This window comes from Felis catus, chromosome B3 (assembly GCF_018350175.1).
Source record: "Felis catus isolate Fca126 chromosome B3, F.catus_Fca126_mat1.0, whole genome shotgun sequence".
In the NCBI taxonomy this organism is placed as follows: Eukaryota; Metazoa; Chordata; class Mammalia; order Carnivora; family Felidae; genus Felis; species Felis catus.
The window spans coordinates 71792316-71811701 of record NC_058373.1 but is presented as its reverse complement, the minus strand read 5'-3'; the positions used below and the strand labels follow the sequence as shown (position 1 = coordinate 71811701).

Below are 19386 nucleotides of genomic sequence, written 5' to 3'. Positions count from 1 at the left end.
CATTTTGAGAACTGCTGGACTGTGCTGGATCCCAGCTTGACTGTGACCAGCTCAGCCTCAAGAAGTAGGTGCAGTGAGAGAGGAGAAACTTCAAAGGGTGCACTGAGCCTCTAGGCGCCACTGTGAAGAAGCACATTCTCCTACACCCAGGGCCTGTACGGGTACTGGGTACCTCGAAGCCTTGGTTTTATTTTCTGTGTTCTAGTTAGTGGTTGGGGAAGGGGAAGTGCTCAAGTTAGCAGTATCACCTCAACGCAGAGGTCTGCTCTAGCTCTGCTGAGACAAAGCGTGAGTAAATACATTTAATATAACAATAGTATAATAACAGTAATTACATGTATAAAGTTTGCAGTTCCCCACCCCACCCTCCTATAATGGTTTGCATAGCTCTGTTTCCTGTGACACCCCAGAATGGAGTCACCAGGAACAACAGCTGACCTGGCAGAGATGAGTGTTCTCAGGGAGAGTCGGGGTGGGATGGGACGAAGGGGAGAACTCAGGCTGACATGGAGCCGTGTCCTGGGAGTATGCAGCAGCCCAGGATGGGGCAGGACTGGATGAGGGATCATACTCCACCTCCGGAGTATGAAGACAAGCAAGTGTGGTCACTCTGGTTCCTGCAGGAAGGCACTCGGCTGGAGAGCGCTAGAGATAGCAGCAGGGAAACACGCCGGTCATTGGACCTCCTCTCTGTCCAGGAAGCAGAGGAAAGGAAGCATTCAGTGCCCTTCCAGTCCTCCACTATGTCCCACTGCCATCCCAGCCCAAAATGTGCTGAGAGGGAGGCTGGAGCCAAGTTCCCTGTCTTCTCTAGAAGCCAAGAGAGAAGAGGGAGATAGGTTGGGAGAGGGGAGAAGCTGACTTCCAAGCAGCCGGGAGGAGGGCAGCACGCGCAAAAGGGAAGGCATGCTGGATGTAGTGAAGGGGTACGGACTCACCCAGGTCACAGAGGTGTAGTGGGGTCGCTCAGGGCTCGGGCATGACTCTGCAAGGAGAGGAAGTGCAGTGAACTTAAAGGCTAAGGAAACGTCTTCTTTTCTATACTCCTCCCCATCTCCTAAGCCTGCCAATTCACCTCTCTGTCCTCCTCCTCAAAGTTCCTGAATTTTGCTGATTTAATCCAAGTCCAAATGATGTTGGCATTACCCCCTTTCCATCCACTCCTGCACTATGCTCCTTTTTTTTTAAAATTAAGTTTACTTTTTTTTTTTATCAAGTTTACTTATTTATCCTGAGAGAGAGCATGAGTGGGGGAGTGGCAGAGGGAGACAGAGGGAGACAGAGAGAGAATCCCAAGCAGGCTCCATGCTGTCAGCATAGAGCCCAATGTGGGGTTCAGTCCCACAAACCACGATATCATGACCTGAACCGAAGTCAAGAGTCGGACTTTTAACTGACTGAGCCAGCCAGGTGCCCCCTATGCTCTTTACTTAAGATTCCTTTTTACTTCTGACCTTGATGCCTCTCAGCCAAGCCTGTGGGAGAGGAAGAAGGCAGACTGGACAATATATACAACCTGCGGTCTTGCTGGGTGCACAGGCTCATTGGTTCCCCCTGCCCCCATGGGTTGAATGATCAGAATATCCCACCCAGAAAGTGGCTGAAGAGATCACCCCATTCCCAGCCCTAACGCAGGGACTTACCTGCCGGGACAGCCCTAAGATCCCTCCACTGGCCAGAGTGGGAGTGCTGCTCCCAGGGTGGGGGGGTTGCAGGCTGGGGCTGTTTCTTGGTCCTGGGGACACATCTCCAGAAGAGTCAAGTGTTTCTGGGGCTGGAGGGGAAGCTAGGGTGAGAGCAGGGTATAGAACCCCTCTAGATTACCTTAAGCAACCAAGCTGCTCCATCAGGGAAGAAAAAGCTCCATAGCAACAGGAAGCTGTGAGTCACCATAGCAATCCATTTGCAAGAGAACCCCCCTACCAAGAGGCAGGAAATTGTCAGCAGCATCATTAGAGCAACCAGGGAAGAAGCGACAGGAAACTATAAGGATTGCCGTGGTGAACCAGGAGGGTACAACAGGAAGCTGAGCAGTTTCCATAGAAACTCAAGGAGAGCTAGAGAGAGAGGTACAGAGGAAGTGCTTCTTAGCAACAGGCTGCTGTAAGCATTACCCTAGCAACCAGATGGAAAGCTCTTTTAGCAATGGGGAAGCTGTACATAGTTGTCATGGCAACTGGGCTACTTGGCTAGAAAAAGGAATTGCTTAGCAGCAAGCAGCCTGAATATCACCACGATGACCCAGCTGTTGAGAGCCACCCCTTGAGAGGTGCCTCACCCAGGGAAATTTGCTTGACGTCCAGATCCCAGGCCTCCTCCTCGACGCGGGCAGGCAGGGAGCAGGCTCCCGGTGAGAGGCCGGGAAGGGAAGGGCCGGCATGCTCAAAGGATGACACGGCCACGGAAGCCCGGGTGCGGGCGGCTGCAGAGAGGGGGGGTGGTGGTGGTGGGGTGGTGGTGTGGGAAAGCCCTCCCGGCTCTCTGAAGTGACCCTCAGTCTCATAGAGGGTCTCCCAGTCAGTCCCACAATTTCTGGGAGGACATGTCCACTCATTACCCTTCCTTACTTTTCCACCATGCCTCCCCACTGTGCCCTCACTCTCAAGGTCTTGACTTCTGGGGGCCACCCCCCCCCCAGCACTCTGGCCCTCACCTCTTCCAGTGAGCAAGGCACTCAGCGTCCGCTCCCCAAGGGCTTTGATGTCCAGGAAGGGTTTATTCCCAATGCCCATGGAGACCATCTGCTGCACTCGGAGCTCTAGGGAAGAGAGACCCTGTTACCAACCTCCTTCAGCCCCTCTTCGCTCCAAGCCCTAGCACTGGAATGGGAGACACTTCTTTTGCTCCTTGCCAATTCTCATTCATCTGGTATCTCCTATTACTCTTGCTGTCGACTGTTACTACACGGATGGTGATGGTGGTCCTAGACTTCCTCCTCAGACATCCGTCTCTTGTATCTTATTTGTTGCATTCTGCCTATTTGGCATTCCAGCCACCCACCTTCTAATACTCACCTTCTGCCCTTTATTGTGGACATTAAGAGCAAACCCCTCATTTTTACATACATTTATAGTTTACCAAGTGTATCCATATATATCACCTTATTTAATCGGGCCTATCACACTAAAATGTAGCCATTACTTTCCATTTTTCAGATGAGTGGAATGAGGTTCAGAGAATTATAAACAAAAATCCAGCCAAAAAACCCCAAAAAGAAACACACGTACTGGTCTAGGTCACCCAGCAAGTACATTCTGGACCCCGGGTCCAGTGAGCTGTCCCTCATTCCCTTTTGCCCCGCCATTTGCTCTTGCTTTCCTGAAATTGGTAGCTTCCTCTTTCCTTTTGGTACACCTTACACTAATTTCTATGTCGGCAATCTCTCTCAAGTCAGATCTTGAATCCTCTCCAAAGTCATTCTTTCTCCATCCCACACCCTGTTTCCCAAGTGGTCTCCACATGCTCTGGCTAACCTGCCATAACCTTGACCCCAAGCACACCCTCCCCTGGCCCTGCCCGGTACCCTTGTTGTGGGCTGCTTGTCTCCACAGCAGCTGGGCAATAGAACTGGTCCACTTGAGTTTGATCTCTGGTGAGGCTGCCTGCAGAGTGTATGCCTCTCGTGCACGCCGCCGCCGAAACCACAACTCAAAGCAGAGGCCGCTGTCACCGATGTTTTCTGTTAGCCCCATGTCAGCAGTCTGAGAAAGAGCGGAGGAGAGTGGGTGAAGACAGAGTGAATCCTGGCTAGATGGTACCACATGGAAAAGCACTACACTTAGCTTGGCATCTGGTGGATGTTCAGTAAATGTTTGCTCAACACCTACCATATGCCAAGTGCTCTACATGTAGGCTTCCTAACAACCATAATTTACAGACGGGGAATGCCCAGAGACAGGAAGCAGCTTGCCCAAGGGTTTATCACAGCTTAGCAGAGAAAGAGGGTTCAAACCCATGTCTACATTATTCCGAACCTAGGCTTTTTTCCCTATACTGTACTCGCCCCTAAAGAGCTGGAACGAACGTAGGGGAGGAAAGTTTAGAAACCCTTAGAATCATGCCACACTGCCTGACCTAGGCCTCTAGGTCTCTTTTATTTTATTTTTATTTTATTTTATTTTATTTTATTTTAAATGTTTATTTTGAGAGAGAGAGAGGGAGGGAGAGAGAGAGAGAGAGAGAGAACGTGCATGTGTGGGGGAGGGGAGTCTTAAGCAGGCTTCACGTTGTCAGCACAGAGCCTAACGTGGGGCTCCATCCCTCAAACTGTGAGATTGTGACCTGAACCAAAAACAAGAGTCAGGTGCTTAACTGACTCAGCCACCCAGACATCCCCTAGAGATTTTATTTTTAAGTAATCTCTACACCCAACATGGTGCTTGAACTCACAACCCCAAGATCAAGAGGTGTATGCTCTATTGACTGAGCCAGCCAGGTGCCCCTAGGATTAGAGGTCTCTACTGATGTTTATCTGAATACCAAAGCTGTTTCCTGAAGCAAGGCCTCCCTCATCTTGGGTTCAGTTCTACTCGTTCCATCAACTCAAGATATAGATAGATAGATAGATAGATAGATAGATAGATAGATAATAGAGTCCTCTCTCCTGACCCCCAGGGACCACCCCTAACTCAGAAAACATATTCTTAATGGAAAGGTCCTCCTCCATTCTGGGTTGGAATGCCTCGTGAGTGTCCCACATGAATGATAAGGAAAACCCCAATGACAGTAACAGGAGTTTCTATCACTCCCCCAACACCTTAACCTGATGGTTGATTAAGGTCAAAGCCTGTTTTAGATGATGCAGATTCTGAACCTCGGTTGGGGTTGAATGTCCAAAACATCTTGAGTTCTCAAGAAGAGCATGGCTTCTTGTCCCGTCCCTCTCCAAATCTCCCCTTTCCAGCATTGTACCTTAAAGGCCTGCTTGTAAACAAAGGTCTCTGACCCCCCCTCAGCGCCCTTGAGCTTGCTGAACAGGAGGAGATGCTCAAAGAGAAAGACATGGCGAAGGCACTTCTTTCGACCACAGATGACAGTGAAGGGGTCCCGGTGCAGGAGCTGTCCCTGCTCCTTCAGATCTGTCTGGGGAAAGGAAAAGGAAAGATAATTGGCCCTGGAGCCCTTTGAGTATATTTTGTGGGGAGTAAAAATGAGATTTATAGGGCAAGGGGCCTAATGTACTGGTTCTCAGGCTGAGTTAGGAAATCAGTGAGGGCCTTGACCTAGAATCCATCCATGGTCACCATGCACAGTACACCTGACCTAGTAACATAGCCCTGCCTTTCAAGACAGAAGGTATGCTGTATAGTAGGGTTATAGCCTCCCCCTCCCACAGTGTGGTTACAGGGTTATAGTGGGGAAATCTTTGAACGTTGGGGATAAAGTACCATTCTGACCCAGGAAGAGAATCAGCAAAGAATTAAAGGGGAAAGAGGTCTATCCTATAGGAGGCAGGTTCCCTACCTATTCTGGAACTTCTGGGCTAGAAAGAAACTAGGTAGGGGAGAATAAGGTATGTATTGGGTGTTGAGGAAGAACAGAGTAGATAAGGAAAGAGAAGAATTGGGAATGGAACAGGAAAGCACATGGGATGTCAGGCAGGACATAGCTTCTTTATTTATAGATGAGGACACTGAGGCCCAGTGAATTTCAGTGACTTGACCAAGGCCATCTAGCTGATTAGGAATTAGAGCCTGGGCCCTCTGACCTTGAGTCTAGGTCTCTTGTCACCAACCACACTGCATCTAAGGCCACAGGCTAGACCGTTTGAACTGGAGTGATGAGCCACGGCCTTACCTCGCAGCCACGCACTGCCTCCACGGCCAGCAAGTCTCTGCCACGGGTCTCCTGTTCCCGGAGCAGCTGCACGGCAGCCCCAAGAGCCTGGCGCTCAGAACTCAGTTCAGGCCCAGCTTCCCTTAGGAGCTCCTCCAGGAGCCGCCCATACCGAGCAAGCTGCTCCAGGGGCTGCTGCAGGGCGCGGGGCAGGTAAGGGCCACTCTCTGTGGAGCCCTAGTTGGGGAGGAGACAGACAGGGATGAGGAGGGTGGGGGCTGGAGCTGGTGGGGGCTGAGTTCTGTAGGGAAGGTGGATGGTAGTCCAGGCTTTCAGGGGTAGATGAAGCCCAGATACAGCCAAAGGTAAGATGAAAACTTTCCCCAGGAAGAAAGCAGGTAGGGGGCTTGCAGGAGAGTCAATCATCCTCTATCTTGAAGGAGAATGAAAGAGGAACACAAATTATCCCTTACAGTCTCTGGCTTTTAACTTTAACATCACTTTCGTATCTTTTGATGTAAAGTCTTTTGATCCTCAGAGCACTCTGTGAGTTAGACAGAGTGTATATTGCACCTATTGACCAGATGCAGAAACAGAGACCCAGAGGAAATCAAGAGTCTTGCCCAAAGTCCCTCAGGATAAAAATGCATGCTCACTTGGCTCCCAGGCCGGTGTTTGTCCCACCCTCAGCAATTCTGGGAGCTTATTAGTAGGTGATGTTCCTGGGCACATCCAGGAAAGCTTTCTTTCCCTGAGAGACTTTGAGGGTGGCATGTTTTGGGTACTCCTGACACCCTCTCCTTCTCATGAGGGTTGGAGCAAAGGTTACCTTGGTTGGGGGGCCAAGTGCAGCCAAACCATTCTCCAGTTTGTGTCGGTGCTTCACATACTGGGCATAAAGGCTGAACTGGTCCCCCTGTGCCAGAAGGGAAGAGACAAGCCATTATCTGGTGAGAGACACGCCTCTCCTTTTCCTCCTCCCCATCCTCACTACAACGCAGAGGAGAGACGGGCCACTGGGTCTGCCTAGGAAACGACCGGCTTCCATGTAGTGAGTGAAGGCCAGGCTGCACTCGAGGACAGGGACACAGGCTAAGGAGATCCAGAGGGGCCCAGAGAACAGGACTGGGCCCGGAGTCTCGGACCACATACTTTGGGAGGTGGCGGGGAATGGATACTGAGAAGGAGGGACAAGTGGATGGGGCTGAAGCATGAGAAGGGAGAGGACCTGGAAGAAGTTTGAGGGGTCACTCACGTGGCGAAGAAAGCAGGCCCCGATGCGCAGGGGGTGGGTGGCGCAGCCCTGAAGCTCCCGTAGGAAATGTGTCCGGTGGAAGCTGCGAAGCCTCTCCCGCGTACTCAGGGCGGCAGCCCAGGCGCCCCTCAGTTCAGGAGTCAGCTCAGGCCCAGGTGGAACTGGCTCACTCAAGATGGCCACGTACTCTTGCTCACAGGCAATCAGCTCAGACACCAGACGCTGCTGGGCACTGCAGGAGCAACAGGAAGTAGTGTCAGAGGAGGTGGGGGCACGGGAGGGAGTCACCACCTCCAACAACTTCGTAGTCTTTTCCTGCTGGGCCGTTGGGCCTGCCTCTTGGGCACTGATTGGCCTGGGCTCTCACCTGATGCTTCGCTTGCGCTCCATCCGGGGGGTGCCTACTCCCCAGGGCCCGTCTGGACCTCCAGCTCGGCCCAGCAGCACATGTTCCCGGGGTGAGCATGTCCTGTCGACCACCTCAGTACTGGTGACTTCCAGGCCTCGGATCAGCACGGTCCTTGGAGGCCTGCCCTCTGCCTCTGGAGCCAAATCAGGGCCCTCCTCTTCACAGTCCTCCCCACAGGGCGCCAGGGAGCAATGGGATGGGGCTGCACGTGGCCCAGGGCTGCTGGGGAGCAGCAGGGAGCTAAGGCTGGGCGAGGGGCTGTGGGGGCCCCGGGAGGCCCCTCCGCTGCTGGTGCTGTCTGCCCGTCGTCGCCGGTGGCCCTGTGGACTCGCCTCCTCTCCCAGGTGTTGCTGAATCCTCCTCTCCAGCTCTTGGCAGCGGGCCCGGCAGCGGCCCCATTCTCGCAGGGCTGCAGGGCTGCCCAGGTCCAAGGCCAGGGCCCGCATCTCCTGGAAGGTGCCGGCGCTCGGCTCTGGGGCCCGCCGCAGGGCCAGGGCTGCCAGCACTGCCTCCCGACCCGGTCCCGCTCCTGCCAGCCGAGCAGAACCTTCATTCACCCATTCATGTGCCTGCCGGGCCAAAGCGGGTGGTCGGGAATGGGGAGAGAAAGAATGAGGTTCTGAGCCACTCACACATGCTGCCCAATGACAGCTCCTGTCCTCTTTTGCCGCTGGCTTCCCAGTGCCCGTCACCCTCTTAGTCCTCTGAGAGCACTCCCTTCACTATCCCAGCACCACTGCCTAACCGTGTCACTCCAAGCTGGTACAGAGACAGAGGGGCCTGGATGTGAGAAGAGCCAATACTTACCCTGTGTTTATCAGTGGCAGGCTCTATACTAAGTGCTTTTATATATTACCTATGTCATCCTCACAGCAGCCCTGTGAGGTGGGTGCCTATGGAGGCATGTTCAAGTTTAGAAACTTGTCCCACGTCACTCAGCAAGTAAGTGGCAGAGCCAAGAATCAAAGGAGACGGTCTCCTGAGTCCCTGCTTTCAGCTACTACCTGATCAGCTTCTCCATGCAGAAGGCAGGCAATGGTGGGCCCAGAAGAGGATCTGCACACACCTGCTGGAAGAAGCGCTGTAGCCGCAGGGCCCGATGGAGGCCACTCTCAACCTGCTCCAGCCGCTGTTCAAAGACATCCAGAACCTTCTGGGAGGTGGTGTCCTCCTCCAGGGCCAAGGCCTCCCGGGCCTGGGCCAGGCGCTCCTGAAGAAGGAAGGCTGAACTCAGACCCCATCCTCAGGCCTAGTCAGTCTGCCCCTCCTTCCCCGCGTGCTTCTCCTCACCTGCCCCTCTCCCCCTTCTCACCTGAACCTCAGTGCTGAAAGCCCGGAACTGTAGCTCTGTCTCTTGCAGGGCAGACAGGGAGTCCCCAGGCACAGCAAAGCTTGCTAGCTGCTCCTCCCCAGGGCCTGAGAGCCACTGTAGCACCTGAGACAGACAAGGGGGCACAGCAGGGCCGTGAGGGAGAAGGAGGCCACGTGGTGGGAAAGAGAGCTGAGATCCAGCTCCAACCCCACCACCCTAATCCATGGACCCCTGGGTAAACCATTTCATATCAGCTGTAGTGTGGGAACGGTAACATTGGTTGGTAGTAGTTCCCACAAAGGTCTAGTGAGAGATCATTTGTAAAGCACAAGAAGAAGGGGAAGCTGGGCTGGCAGGGAGCACTGAGGGAGGAGGATGAGGGCTCCAGGGCTCTGTCTGCAGGTGACATAGATAAAGCTGGTGAGGGCCTGAGGTGGATGAGGATCCTCTGGATAACGGAGGGGGCTGGGAGAAATTTCACATTCATTGAGTCCAACGACAAGTGGGCAGGGGTCCCAGGGGCCTGGCTTGGAGAGACAAGACAGTGCACGCACGTGTGTGTGTGTGTGAATGCGGGTGCATGTGTCCACCTCTAGTTGCCTATTATGGTGATCTAAGGACTCTCATATTAGTTCTGGAATATTTAACCAAAAAGGGATGGTAATATTTTCTTCTGAAGAAAGGCTGGAAGCTGGCATAAGATAGCCTGAGGAGAAGTCTGAGAATGTTCCTAATAATTAGAGCCCAACCATAAACACTTCTCTGTCCTTTGCTGAATTCATTTGGTCATCCCAACATCCTTGAGAGGTCAGTGTCATTATCATCCCCATTCTAAAGATGCAGACTTGAGAACTCAGAGACACTTCAACATCTGTGCAACATCTCATTCCTAACAGAGCTAGAACTCAAGCTGGGAACTTTAGACTCCAAATCCTGCGTGCTAACGGTTTTGAAATGGGGAAAACAGCTAACAAGCAAGCAAACAAACAAACAGTAAGAGACACAACCCTTTGGATACTGGGATGGAGGAAGGCACTATGTGGAAACCCCAGAAAACAGAAAGCCCTGTCCCCCACTTTGACATTGACCCTGCGATGACTCTTCCCCTGATACCCACATGCAGGTCCATGAGGTGTTCACTCACCATGCCTGGAGCTCTGAGGGAACAATCAGATTGCAAACCACCCCCATACCCTACATGTTAGAATAATCCCTGTGGGGCTCTTAACCCCAGGAGAATAATGAATGTTCAGAAAAGCCAGCCTTATCCCTGAATCTTCCCCACATAAGAGGCCTTAGCATCTTCCATTGCCCTCTCCTTCCAAGGTGGAGGAAGCTGGGACCTTACCAGCCTCAGGTTTGGGGAAGACATTGTATAAAGAGTTGAGGGAGCTTGGGTAGAAGTGTAGTTAAAGAGCTGGTACCAAGAGACATTTATTATTTTAAGCTAATAGGCACGCTAGAGTCAATCAGCTCTTCCCAGAATCCCCTAGGGCACCCAAGCATCTCACAGTCTCTAAGGATTCTTGATCAAAGATCGACAGTGGGGCAGGGGAGATCTGGCTTCTCTTCTTTGCTGGTCCTTAGATGCTATCTCTCCCTTGTTGAATCTCACACTGACCTCCAGGGTGGGATGAGAAGAAGGAGGTTAGGAGAACACTATCAACCATAAATGTCAGCAGAAAAGGGAGTGCTGGAGGCCAGGCTCCCGGGCCAAGTAAGAGAGGTCTGGGGGTCCAGGCCCACCTGCTGGAGTCGGTGTAGACGCTGCCTCCGCTCCTGCTCTTGTACATGCAGGTTGGAGAGGCGCACGAGCTGGTGAATGGCTTCATCCACCTCCTGGTACAGTGTAGCGGGGCCAGGGCCCTCCAGCCTGGGGAGAGGGGCAGAATGAACTATTGCCCTTATCAACCCTTCCCTGCCCCCACCCCATTCCATCCTTGCATCTTAGTATGAGATGTAGCACAGCATCGTGGGTCAGAATACGGGCCTGGATTTGAATCCTGACTGAATTACTGACTAATCTTGGCCAAGGCATTTAACATTTGTCATCCTCCAAATCCGTCTGTAATCATAACTAGCACCTAGGGATGTTATGTGAAAATTATAATAAGTGGAAATGCATACTCTCCTGTCCAGATACCTGCTCAGTAAGAATTATCTGGCAGCTAAGGTTTATTGACAGCTCTCTGCTGTGTCTCCACACCCCCATGTCCACCCGCCCGCCCCCTCCCACCCCCCCTCATACTTGCTGCTATGGGTGGAGCGCAGCCTCATCAGGATGGCTCCCCCATCCCTCTGCAGCTCCGTCAGTCGGGGATCTGCCAGCACCTTCTGTAGGGGCTCAAGCATTCCTACAGCCTCCTGGGGGCAAGGAGCAGTTGAATGTTGGCGTTCCACTAGAGAGCCCCCATCCCAACCCTTTTGTCCCATCTCGTTTCCTACCTCTCCTTCTGGCTCTGCGGCTCCCTCCAGCTCCTCAATGGCTTGCCGCACAGAGCACAGCACACCTTGACACAGGAGGCACAGCCTTGCCACTTCCTGAAACACACACACAGGGATGGAGGTGGGGCAGTCCCAGAGACTCTTACGGAGACAATGCTCAGTTAGTTTCTGACTTTGTTGTTTACTAACTGTATGACATTAAGCAGGTCCAGAAACCTCCCTGAACCTCAGTTTCCTCAACTGTAAAGTGAGGACAAGACACACAGGATTTTGCGAGGTTTAAAGAGATGATGCCAAGTAAGCACTTAGCATGGGACTGGTACAGCATACAGCGTAGTAAATGTAAGTCTCCTTTTCCTCTGTGCGCTAGGTGTTCACCCTATAAAATGCTCCTTTCTGCCTGTTCAGACTGACATCCCCTTTGATGCATAGTTTAGAGACCATGTTACAAACCCTCTTTCACACTTAGCTCAGATCATGTTCACCTGTCTTTTCTTGAATATTCACAGCACTTAGATTCACAGAATCAGAGATTATATCACAATTGCTCTATTTTTTGGTTGAAGACCCTGAGGCCTGGATGTTGGTGCAGGGAATAAGTGCAGAAAGGGTACCATCTCTGGAAGTGGGGTACAGTAATTTGTCCTAGGTCACATGGAACTAGAACCAGACTTCATGACTGTCAGCTCGTTCCAGAACCCCAGTAAAACTACCTTACACTCTTCTCCAATAGCTTCTTACTTATGTCCCACCAAAAATCATATGCTGCTTGATACCACATTAAGAACCTGTTTAACAGGGGTGTCTGACTGGCTCATTCGGTTAAACATCCGACTTCAGCTCAGGTCACGATCTCATGGTTCATGGGTTCGAGCCCCGCATCAGGCTCTATGCCGACAGCTCAGAGCCTAGAGCCTGCTTCAGATTCTGTGTTTCCCTCTCTCTCTGCCCTTCTCCCTCTCAAAAATAAATAAACATTAAAAAAAAAAAAAGAACATTTAACATACTCCTCTCAACTCATGTCCCCGGTAGCCCATGGTACATGTTTAATACTTTGATCATGGGTTGTGAGCCATAAATACTTATTGAATTGAGGGGCCTCTGGGTAGCTCTGTTGATAAGTGTCCAACTCTTGATTTCAGCTCAGGTCATGATCTCACAGTCTGTGAATCGGGCTCTGTGCAGACAGCACAGAGCCTGCTTGGGATCCTCTGTCTCCCCCTCTCTTTCTGCCCCTCTGTGCTCACATACTCTCTCTCTCTCAAAAATAAACAAACATTAAAAAAAACCAAACTTACTGAATTGAATGGAAAGGAAATCACTTTTCCTCATTCCCATGGTCATGTCTCAGATCTGCCCTCTCTCTCCCAGAATTTTCTGAGCTGGGTCATTCCTGGCTCTCAGTGTCCTGGGTAGGGGTGGTGAAGCTTACCTGGTGGGTCTCTACCCAGTAGCTGGGCGAGGGTTCCCTGTGACCTCCCAAGTCCCATGGCAGCTCCTCTGGCTTGGCCACTCTTTTCAGATCACTTTCTGACACCAACTCAGCGCCCTGTAGACATGTGAAGGCAGGGGATTCTGGCCTGGCCACCCAGGGGTTCAGGGACCAGCCTGGGGCTCTTCTCTCTCCACTATTAAGGGGGACTAACTGGGAGTGAGGAGCTCAAACCTGAAGTCCATAGAATTCAGTCAGAGGGTCATCATGAGTGAGAAGCAGCAGACGCTGAATGAGAGGAGGGTCTCCTGAGTCCTAAGGGCAAAGAAGAATAGCCCTAAACTGTGGGCAACTGGGTGCCATTCCAGGCCACCGGGGAAGGGTTATGGTCAGGAGAAATACCTGTGTCAAGGGGTGGTTGGTTACCTGAAGTTGACTTAGAACAGGAATGAGTGCTGGAGGCAGTGGGGGTGCCTTTCGAAGGTCCAGCAGGATGGACAGCCCCAATATCTGGAGATCAGGCCTGTGGGGGCAGAAGAGCCAAGGAGGCAGTGTGTATGCACCTGTGTGTGTATACCGGGATAGTGGCCCGGGGTCTGGCTTTACTGTTACTAGTTCTCAGAAGTTAGTTCCTGGTACTTTTGGGAAGCAATGGGCAAAAGGCCAAAGTGTGAGTTTGTGTCCAAGAGGCAGTGATCTAGCATTCAGGAGTCTGTATTCACATGGCTACTAAATCATAGGATCATGGTCTGAAAAATTAGGACTTCAATGCTCTGGAAGGGTGTGAATTCAATTTCAGTCCATAGCATGATGCCTACTAGGTTCTTGGGGCTTAGTAAATAGTTGTTGAGTGAGTAAATCAATACCCCGATAATCTAGGTAGTGCCTTAGGGTATTGAAAGTCAGCAATGTTGACTTTGAGGATTGATGAAGATATCCTGGAGGTTAGAGGTCAGCAAGGTCAGCAGTCAATGACTTAAAAATGTGAGGGGTGAGTAACTAGGTATCCTAGACGTCAAGAAGTCAGTGTTCTGAGAAGAAAGGGGGCCAGGGTCCTCATGACCGGGAGGTTAATGTCCAGGGTGCCGCTGCTGGGCCTCAGTTACCTGAGCAATGAGTGGAGGTAATGAAGAGCAGTGCTCAGCATGTCTCGAGAGGGTGGGGGTTCTTCAGGAGGGCATGGTGGGGTAATGGTCAGCAGAGCTCGCCCACTCTGGTCCATCCCTCCTGAGGACACAAAATGGACAGTCTGTCCTGGCTGGGGGCAGGCCTTGGCTGCCTCCCATCCACCCTGCCTCCCTCAACAGCCCACCCTGGTTGCTTCTCTTTCCCTCCTAACACTGATGCCCACTGACCAGTCAGGACAAGGAATCCAGATGCCATCAAGTCCCAAGCTACATCCGGGTCATCAGAGATGGAGACTGGAGAGGCCTCTTCTGGGACACTGTCCCCTTTCATTTCCTGCACAGCCTCCAGGGGTGGTGTTGGTGGGTCTGATGGAAGCCCTTCTGGACCTGTGGGTCCTGCACAGACACAAGCAGAGCTGTTGGGCCCGAGGTGGGGAGGGTTCTGGCTGTCAGGTTCCCAGCTCCTCCTCTAGCCTCCTCCCTTGGCCCAACCTATGCTGACCCTTGCCTTACCGGCTCTGGTGCCATCTCACCTGCCATGCATACTAGGCTGGGGCCCTCCTGCTCCTTCTTTCTGGCCGTCTCTTCTATAGGTCCACAGGCTTCTGGGGGCCGAGACTCTTTTTTGTCTGCTGGTCCGAGCTCCTCTTTCAGCTCAGACTCTGGCTTCTCTGAGCCTTTGTGCTCCTCTTCAACCGGGCTGCATCCTGGAAGCTCCTGCTCATTTGGCGGGGGCAGACTGACATGGACTTCCTGGTGGCTGGACTCTTCCTTGTCCCCAGGGCTCAGTGGAGCACTGTCCCCTCCTCGGCTAAGAGCCCCTCTGCCTGCAGCACGTTTCTTTCTCCTGTTTCCTTTGCCTGTTCTCCGAGGGGTGCCGGGTGGTCCTTCAGCCCCCTGGCCTGCCCCTCCCCCAACCTCCCCTGGCCTCAGGGGGCAAGATTCAGAGGATTCCCCCAATGTCTCTGCTGGAGACTCAGATACCTCTAGGGCTGTCGCTTCTGGGAGAGCCTCAGCTCCAGGGGGAGACCCGGGGGAGGCTCCAGTGCTGCTTCCCTCACCAGGTGGGCGTGCCCCATCCTGGTCCCGGGCCCCCAGACCCTTCTGGTGCATCCAGGCCCGGTGTCTCCTGTGCCGGCCCTTTCCTCCAGCACCCTTTCGGGTGGGTACCGTCCGGGTCCTGGAGAGGCCCGAGGAGCCCTCAGCATCTGTGGGGCTCCCCCTCGCAGGCAGTGTCACTTCCAGCAGCTCCACGTACTCGCCCTCGGGTCCTTCAGCGGGGGCATTGTGCCCATCCCCAGGACTCCGGGTGCCCAAGGCCTCCTCAGGGAGTGGAGGGCTGGGGAGCCCTGGGGGTCCAGAGGGCAGCTCGGGGGGCAGTGTGCTTGGCCGATGTCCAACCATGAGGCCTCCTTTGTGCACAAATCGTGGGCAGATGAGCTCTGCCCAGGGCAGCCGCTGAATGCCAGAGGGCGCAGATAGTAGGCAAGTACTGAGGCGACCTGTTGGCCGGTCCTTATTGATGCCTTGTAGCCACTCAGGTGTGAATAGGTAGGCACAGGCCTCATTGGGCACAGGCAACTCCTGTACCCGCCCGCCCCCTGGGGCCAGGCACTTGAGTGCCAGGCGGGGTGCTTGGGCTGCTGAGGGCACCACTTGCAGGTAGAAGTCTCCTGGACGTAGCAGCTGCCAGGGCAGGGCTGCAAGCTGCACCACCACCTGCTCGTGCAGGCAGAGGGGCCAGCCCTCATGGAAGAAGAGGAAACCGCTGTACTGGGCCTGGGGAGAGAGGTGGGACTGAGCTCAGGCCCCCACTGATGAAGCCAGCAGGAGAAGGCAGTTAGAATGGGACCACCCTAGGCAGGGCTGGCCTTTGGCCTGATAGGTCACAATCCCAGGGGAGCTGGAGGGATGGTCATGTAGCAGAGGAAAGGATTGGGACTGTTCAGTTTTCTGCTAGTAGGAAGCTTCTCTAGCAAACGAGTTCCATGCGTGGGAGGGTAACAACTGAGTCATTACATATGGTATGGTCAGCAGATGCCATTGTCTTGGAGGGATCAGAGACTCTTAGGAGTCTTAGGAGTCTTTATATCGGCAGAAGTGAAGGATCTCTGTTGAGTCCTGTTTGGGGGAGTTAGTATCTTGAGAAATCCATATGAGGGGGGAAATGTCTGGAATTGGGTCTGATGGGACTGTGGGAGTTGATATTTTTTTTAGGGGTCAATATTTGGGGAAGATGAGTGTCTGTGTGCGTTAGTATCTGAGTGGCCTGTGCCTCTGGGGGCCATCAGTGTTGGGAGCTGGCGTAGATGGAAATTAGTCTGGCTAGTCTCTGAGGCGAGACAGTGGGTCTTAGGGGCCACTCACACAGGCTTCCTGCTGGACCTTGGCAAGCAGGTGCTTGGCGGGCACCAGGAAGTCCAGCGTGTACCTCAGCGCATCCTCCCGATAAGTCCTCTCCACCACCTGGAACACCTGGCCCAACAGTGTGGGGGCCGTTGCCTCGAAGGGCGGGTACAGGGCGGCCAGCGTGCTCTGCACACAGTCTTCCACTGGCTCGGGCTCCTGGGAGAGATAAGACGGGCTGCAGATCCCTGGAGGGCATGGCTCCTGGTATGGGGCTGGGAGTGACTCCCAGGGGCCACCTCATACACATTATGTGCTCAGAGAGGACACTCAGGAAATGGTGGCTGAATGAGCCTGGGATGGCCCCGGTGGGACTGGATCAGTCAGAGTGCACAGGACTAGTGGTGTATTCCACACTGGAGCTCTGAGACGTTGGCTTTGGAGGGCCAGGGAGAATTTTTGGTGAATGTCTCTGATCTCAGGGCCATTCCTGGTTCTTGAGTTGGGAAGATTGCATAGGGACTCCTCTGGGAGAGGCAGGCCTCTGGGCCACCAGAAGATTCAGTGATGGCTGAGAGAGTTCTGAAGGGTGGAGGGCTTTCACACAGCCATCCTATAAGCCCCTCCTCACAGGGTCTACCATCTGGGGAGCTCCATCTCAAGTGGAGGTGCCACCATCCATGAACAATCATCTCCTAGAGATGGTCATTGGGTGGGAAGAAGGAGGACTAAAGGGCTGTCTGTGGCGTCTTTCTAGCAACCTCTTCCCTCTCAGAGTGGCTCTAAAGGTATCACCCACTTCCCCACATGTGGGATTGGGTTACAAAGAATGGGGTGGGTACAGCTGAAAGAGGAAATAGTCACAAAAGGGACATGTGGGGAGGGGAGGCTTCGATGTTATGTAGTTTCTGATTCCAGTAGGACCTCTCCACCAACTCCACCTGTAGCCACTGTCTCAAAAGACTCAGCCCTGCTTTCTCTAAATTTGCCTCCCTAGGTGAATCAATGGGTATCTTTCTCCAATGTGTACCCTAAACAACCACTCCTCAGGCTATATTCCTTTGCAGACTAATTTCTCTTTCAAGATGGCTTTGAAGTTCTTTGTATCAGATTTGTTTGCTCTAAGTGGGCAAGGGGATGCTCACTGCCGTGTTCATCTAGTTCTTTATGACCACCCTCCCCCAGTCTTGTCTTTGCCCTGCAGACAAAACTGCGTATTTTACTAGTTGCCCATCTGTCCTGACCCTCTGAGAAGCCAGGGCAGCCACTCCGGAGTCGGACATTCAGTGCGTCAGCGCGGAGACCCAGCCCCAAGGTGTGTGGGCGAGCAGACAGACCCCCCAGTGTTCCGGGGACCCGGCTGGCTGGCGGCTAGCGCAAAGAGGGGCGGGGGGGAGGTGGGAGGGTGGGATAGTGGAGAGTGGCGGGGTGAGGCAAAGTGGGCTGTCCGATCGGAGGCCAGGAGGGGGTAGCTAGAGCTGGAGCAGCGAGGCAGCTGCAACCCATTAGGGGCGGTGAGCTCATGGCTGAGCGAGAGTCTCAGCCACAGGAAACTGCAGCGGCAGGAGGGGAGGAGGGGTCTGGGGTGGGAGGCGGCGGGCAGGAGCACAGAGACCGGGCCTCCAGTCGGCCAGGACCAAAAAGGAGACCAGAGAGACTGAGTCAGCTCTCCCTGGCCCAGTTCCTCTTTTTTCTTGCTCCAGCCTCCCTGCCAGGGGGTGCCCTTCCTTCTGTAGAGAAGCAGCCCCGGTAGTGCTCCTCCCCCCACCTCCTTGCAGTGAGCGCCCCCTGGCAGGGCCTCCCCCCTCCTCCACTCTTGCAGTGAGCGCCCCTTTAGCCTTGTACCTCCCACCCCCCCTACAGTGGAGTGGGCGCTCTCTCTGGCAGTGCTCACTACTTGGAATGATTCTTCAGAGAGAACTTCTGGAGTGAAAGTTCCCAGAATAGTGTCCACTCCTGTTGGTAGGGGCTCCCCCTTAATAGTGCCACCCTGCTTCCTGTGTCCTAAGTTGCTGCTGCCAGAGTCTCCTACCTCCTGCGGGGAGCTCCCGCTAATGCTCCCTCCCCTCTGCAGCTGAGGACTCTAAGACAGTGCTTCTGTTCCCTGCAGCGAGAGCCCTGGGGCACTCTGCCCAGACCCCCCCCCCCCCATCTCTTGTCTGCTCTGGCAGCGTCACGCCCCCTCCCCACTCTGTCCACTATCTTGAAGCAACCCGTCTTTCTCCACGGGAATTTCCCTCTTTGGCCACGTCCCTGGCCCCAGCCCAGCCACAGCTGTGGCCGGTCCCCCAGGGCCGGATGGGTGGGCCCAGCTCACCGGGCTGGGGACTGGGATGGAAAATGGTGGTTCCAGGCAGGTCAGTTCTCATGACCCGAGGCCGGGCCCCTTCCAGGGCCACTGCAGCACCAACCCGCAGGGGTCTCCCGCGGGTAAGGAGCTGGGACCCGGAGGGGGAGGGAAGATCCTGCAAAGGAAGGCACAGGTCGGGACAGAGGAGGGCGGGGGGAGGCGTGTGGACTGGGGGGACGACCAAAGGGAGGATGGGGGAGGGGGCGGAGAAGAAGGGAAGAAAGAGAGTGAGAGCAATACCCGGTGGGGACAGAGCCAGACAGTGGGGCAGACAGACCAAAGAAAAGAAGGGGGGGATGGGCGGGAGGAGAGTCCCAGAAGCGCTCGACAGACCAAGGCAGGCGCTGGAGGCACTGGGCTGGGGGCTGGCGGCCCCGAGCGGGCTGCGCTAAGGCAGAGGGGGACACCGGGGCTGCGACGCCGGACTCACCATGGCTCGGCGCGGGGCCGCGTCCGACGCTCGGGCGGGCGGGGCCGGGCGCGCCGCCGCCTCCCTCCCGCCGCTCGCGTCTCGCCGGGTCTGGCTGGGGGACAGCTCCGGCCGCGGTGGCGGATCGGCCCGCCCGGGCTCCCAGGCCGCGGGGCCCCGCCAGGGAGGGCCGAGACGGCCGCCCCTCCCCGCCCCGCCTTTCAGTGCCCGCCTCCGCCTCCGCGCCGGACCCCCTGCCGGGACTCCTTCTCCCGCGCGGAGCTTCTCCGCGGCTTCCCCGACGCCCCAGCAGATCTGCCTCCCTCTCCCGCAACGCGCTTCCTCCTCCGCCCCGCCCTCCAGTGGGCAGCCCCGACCCTGGCCCTCGGACGCCCGCCTTGCCGAGGATGCCCCTCTTTTGCCGCCGCCGCCTCGCTCCCTGCGGGATCAGTTTAGCTTCCGCAAGGGACACTCCAGAGGGTGGGGCGTACGTGAATTTTCTGGGGTACCTAGCCTAGGACTGGGG

The 19386-nt window shown here is 54.6% G+C and overlaps 1 protein-coding gene across 6 annotated transcripts; it reads right to left on the bottom strand.

Moving 5' to 3' along the window:
• Positions 1-288: 288 nt before the first annotated feature.
• Positions 289-19116, bottom strand: ARHGEF40 (Rho guanine nucleotide exchange factor 40). Of its 6 annotated transcripts, none has more exons than XM_045059652.1 (24): positions 18882-19110; positions 16123-16320; positions 14289-15534; positions 13984-14151; positions 13735-13855; positions 13055-13151; positions 12863-12943; positions 12629-12745; positions 11197-11292; positions 11000-11115; positions 10498-10624; positions 8752-8874; positions 8506-8649; positions 7398-8008; positions 7031-7262; positions 6605-6691; positions 5797-6012; positions 4912-5082; positions 3524-3701; positions 2654-2758; positions 2279-2422; positions 1644-1786; positions 939-985; positions 289-810 (listed from the first exon to the last, which is right to left on the bottom strand). In XM_045059652.1, the coding sequence occupies exons 1-23, from the start codon at positions 18882-18884 to the stop codon at positions 944-946; spliced, it is 4566 nt and encodes a 1521-aa protein (XP_044915587.1). In that variant the 5' UTR covers positions 18885-19110; the 3' UTR covers positions 289-810; positions 939-943. The 6 variants fall into 6 exon arrangements, with proteins under 6 accessions (XP_044915587.1, XP_044915586.1, XP_023111338.1 ...); XM_045059651.1 differs by having other exon boundaries at positions 289-690; positions 18882-19098; XM_023255570.2 differs by having other exon boundaries at positions 289-690; positions 1644-1774; positions 18882-19091.
• Between the last annotated feature and the right edge of the window lie 270 nt (positions 19117-19386).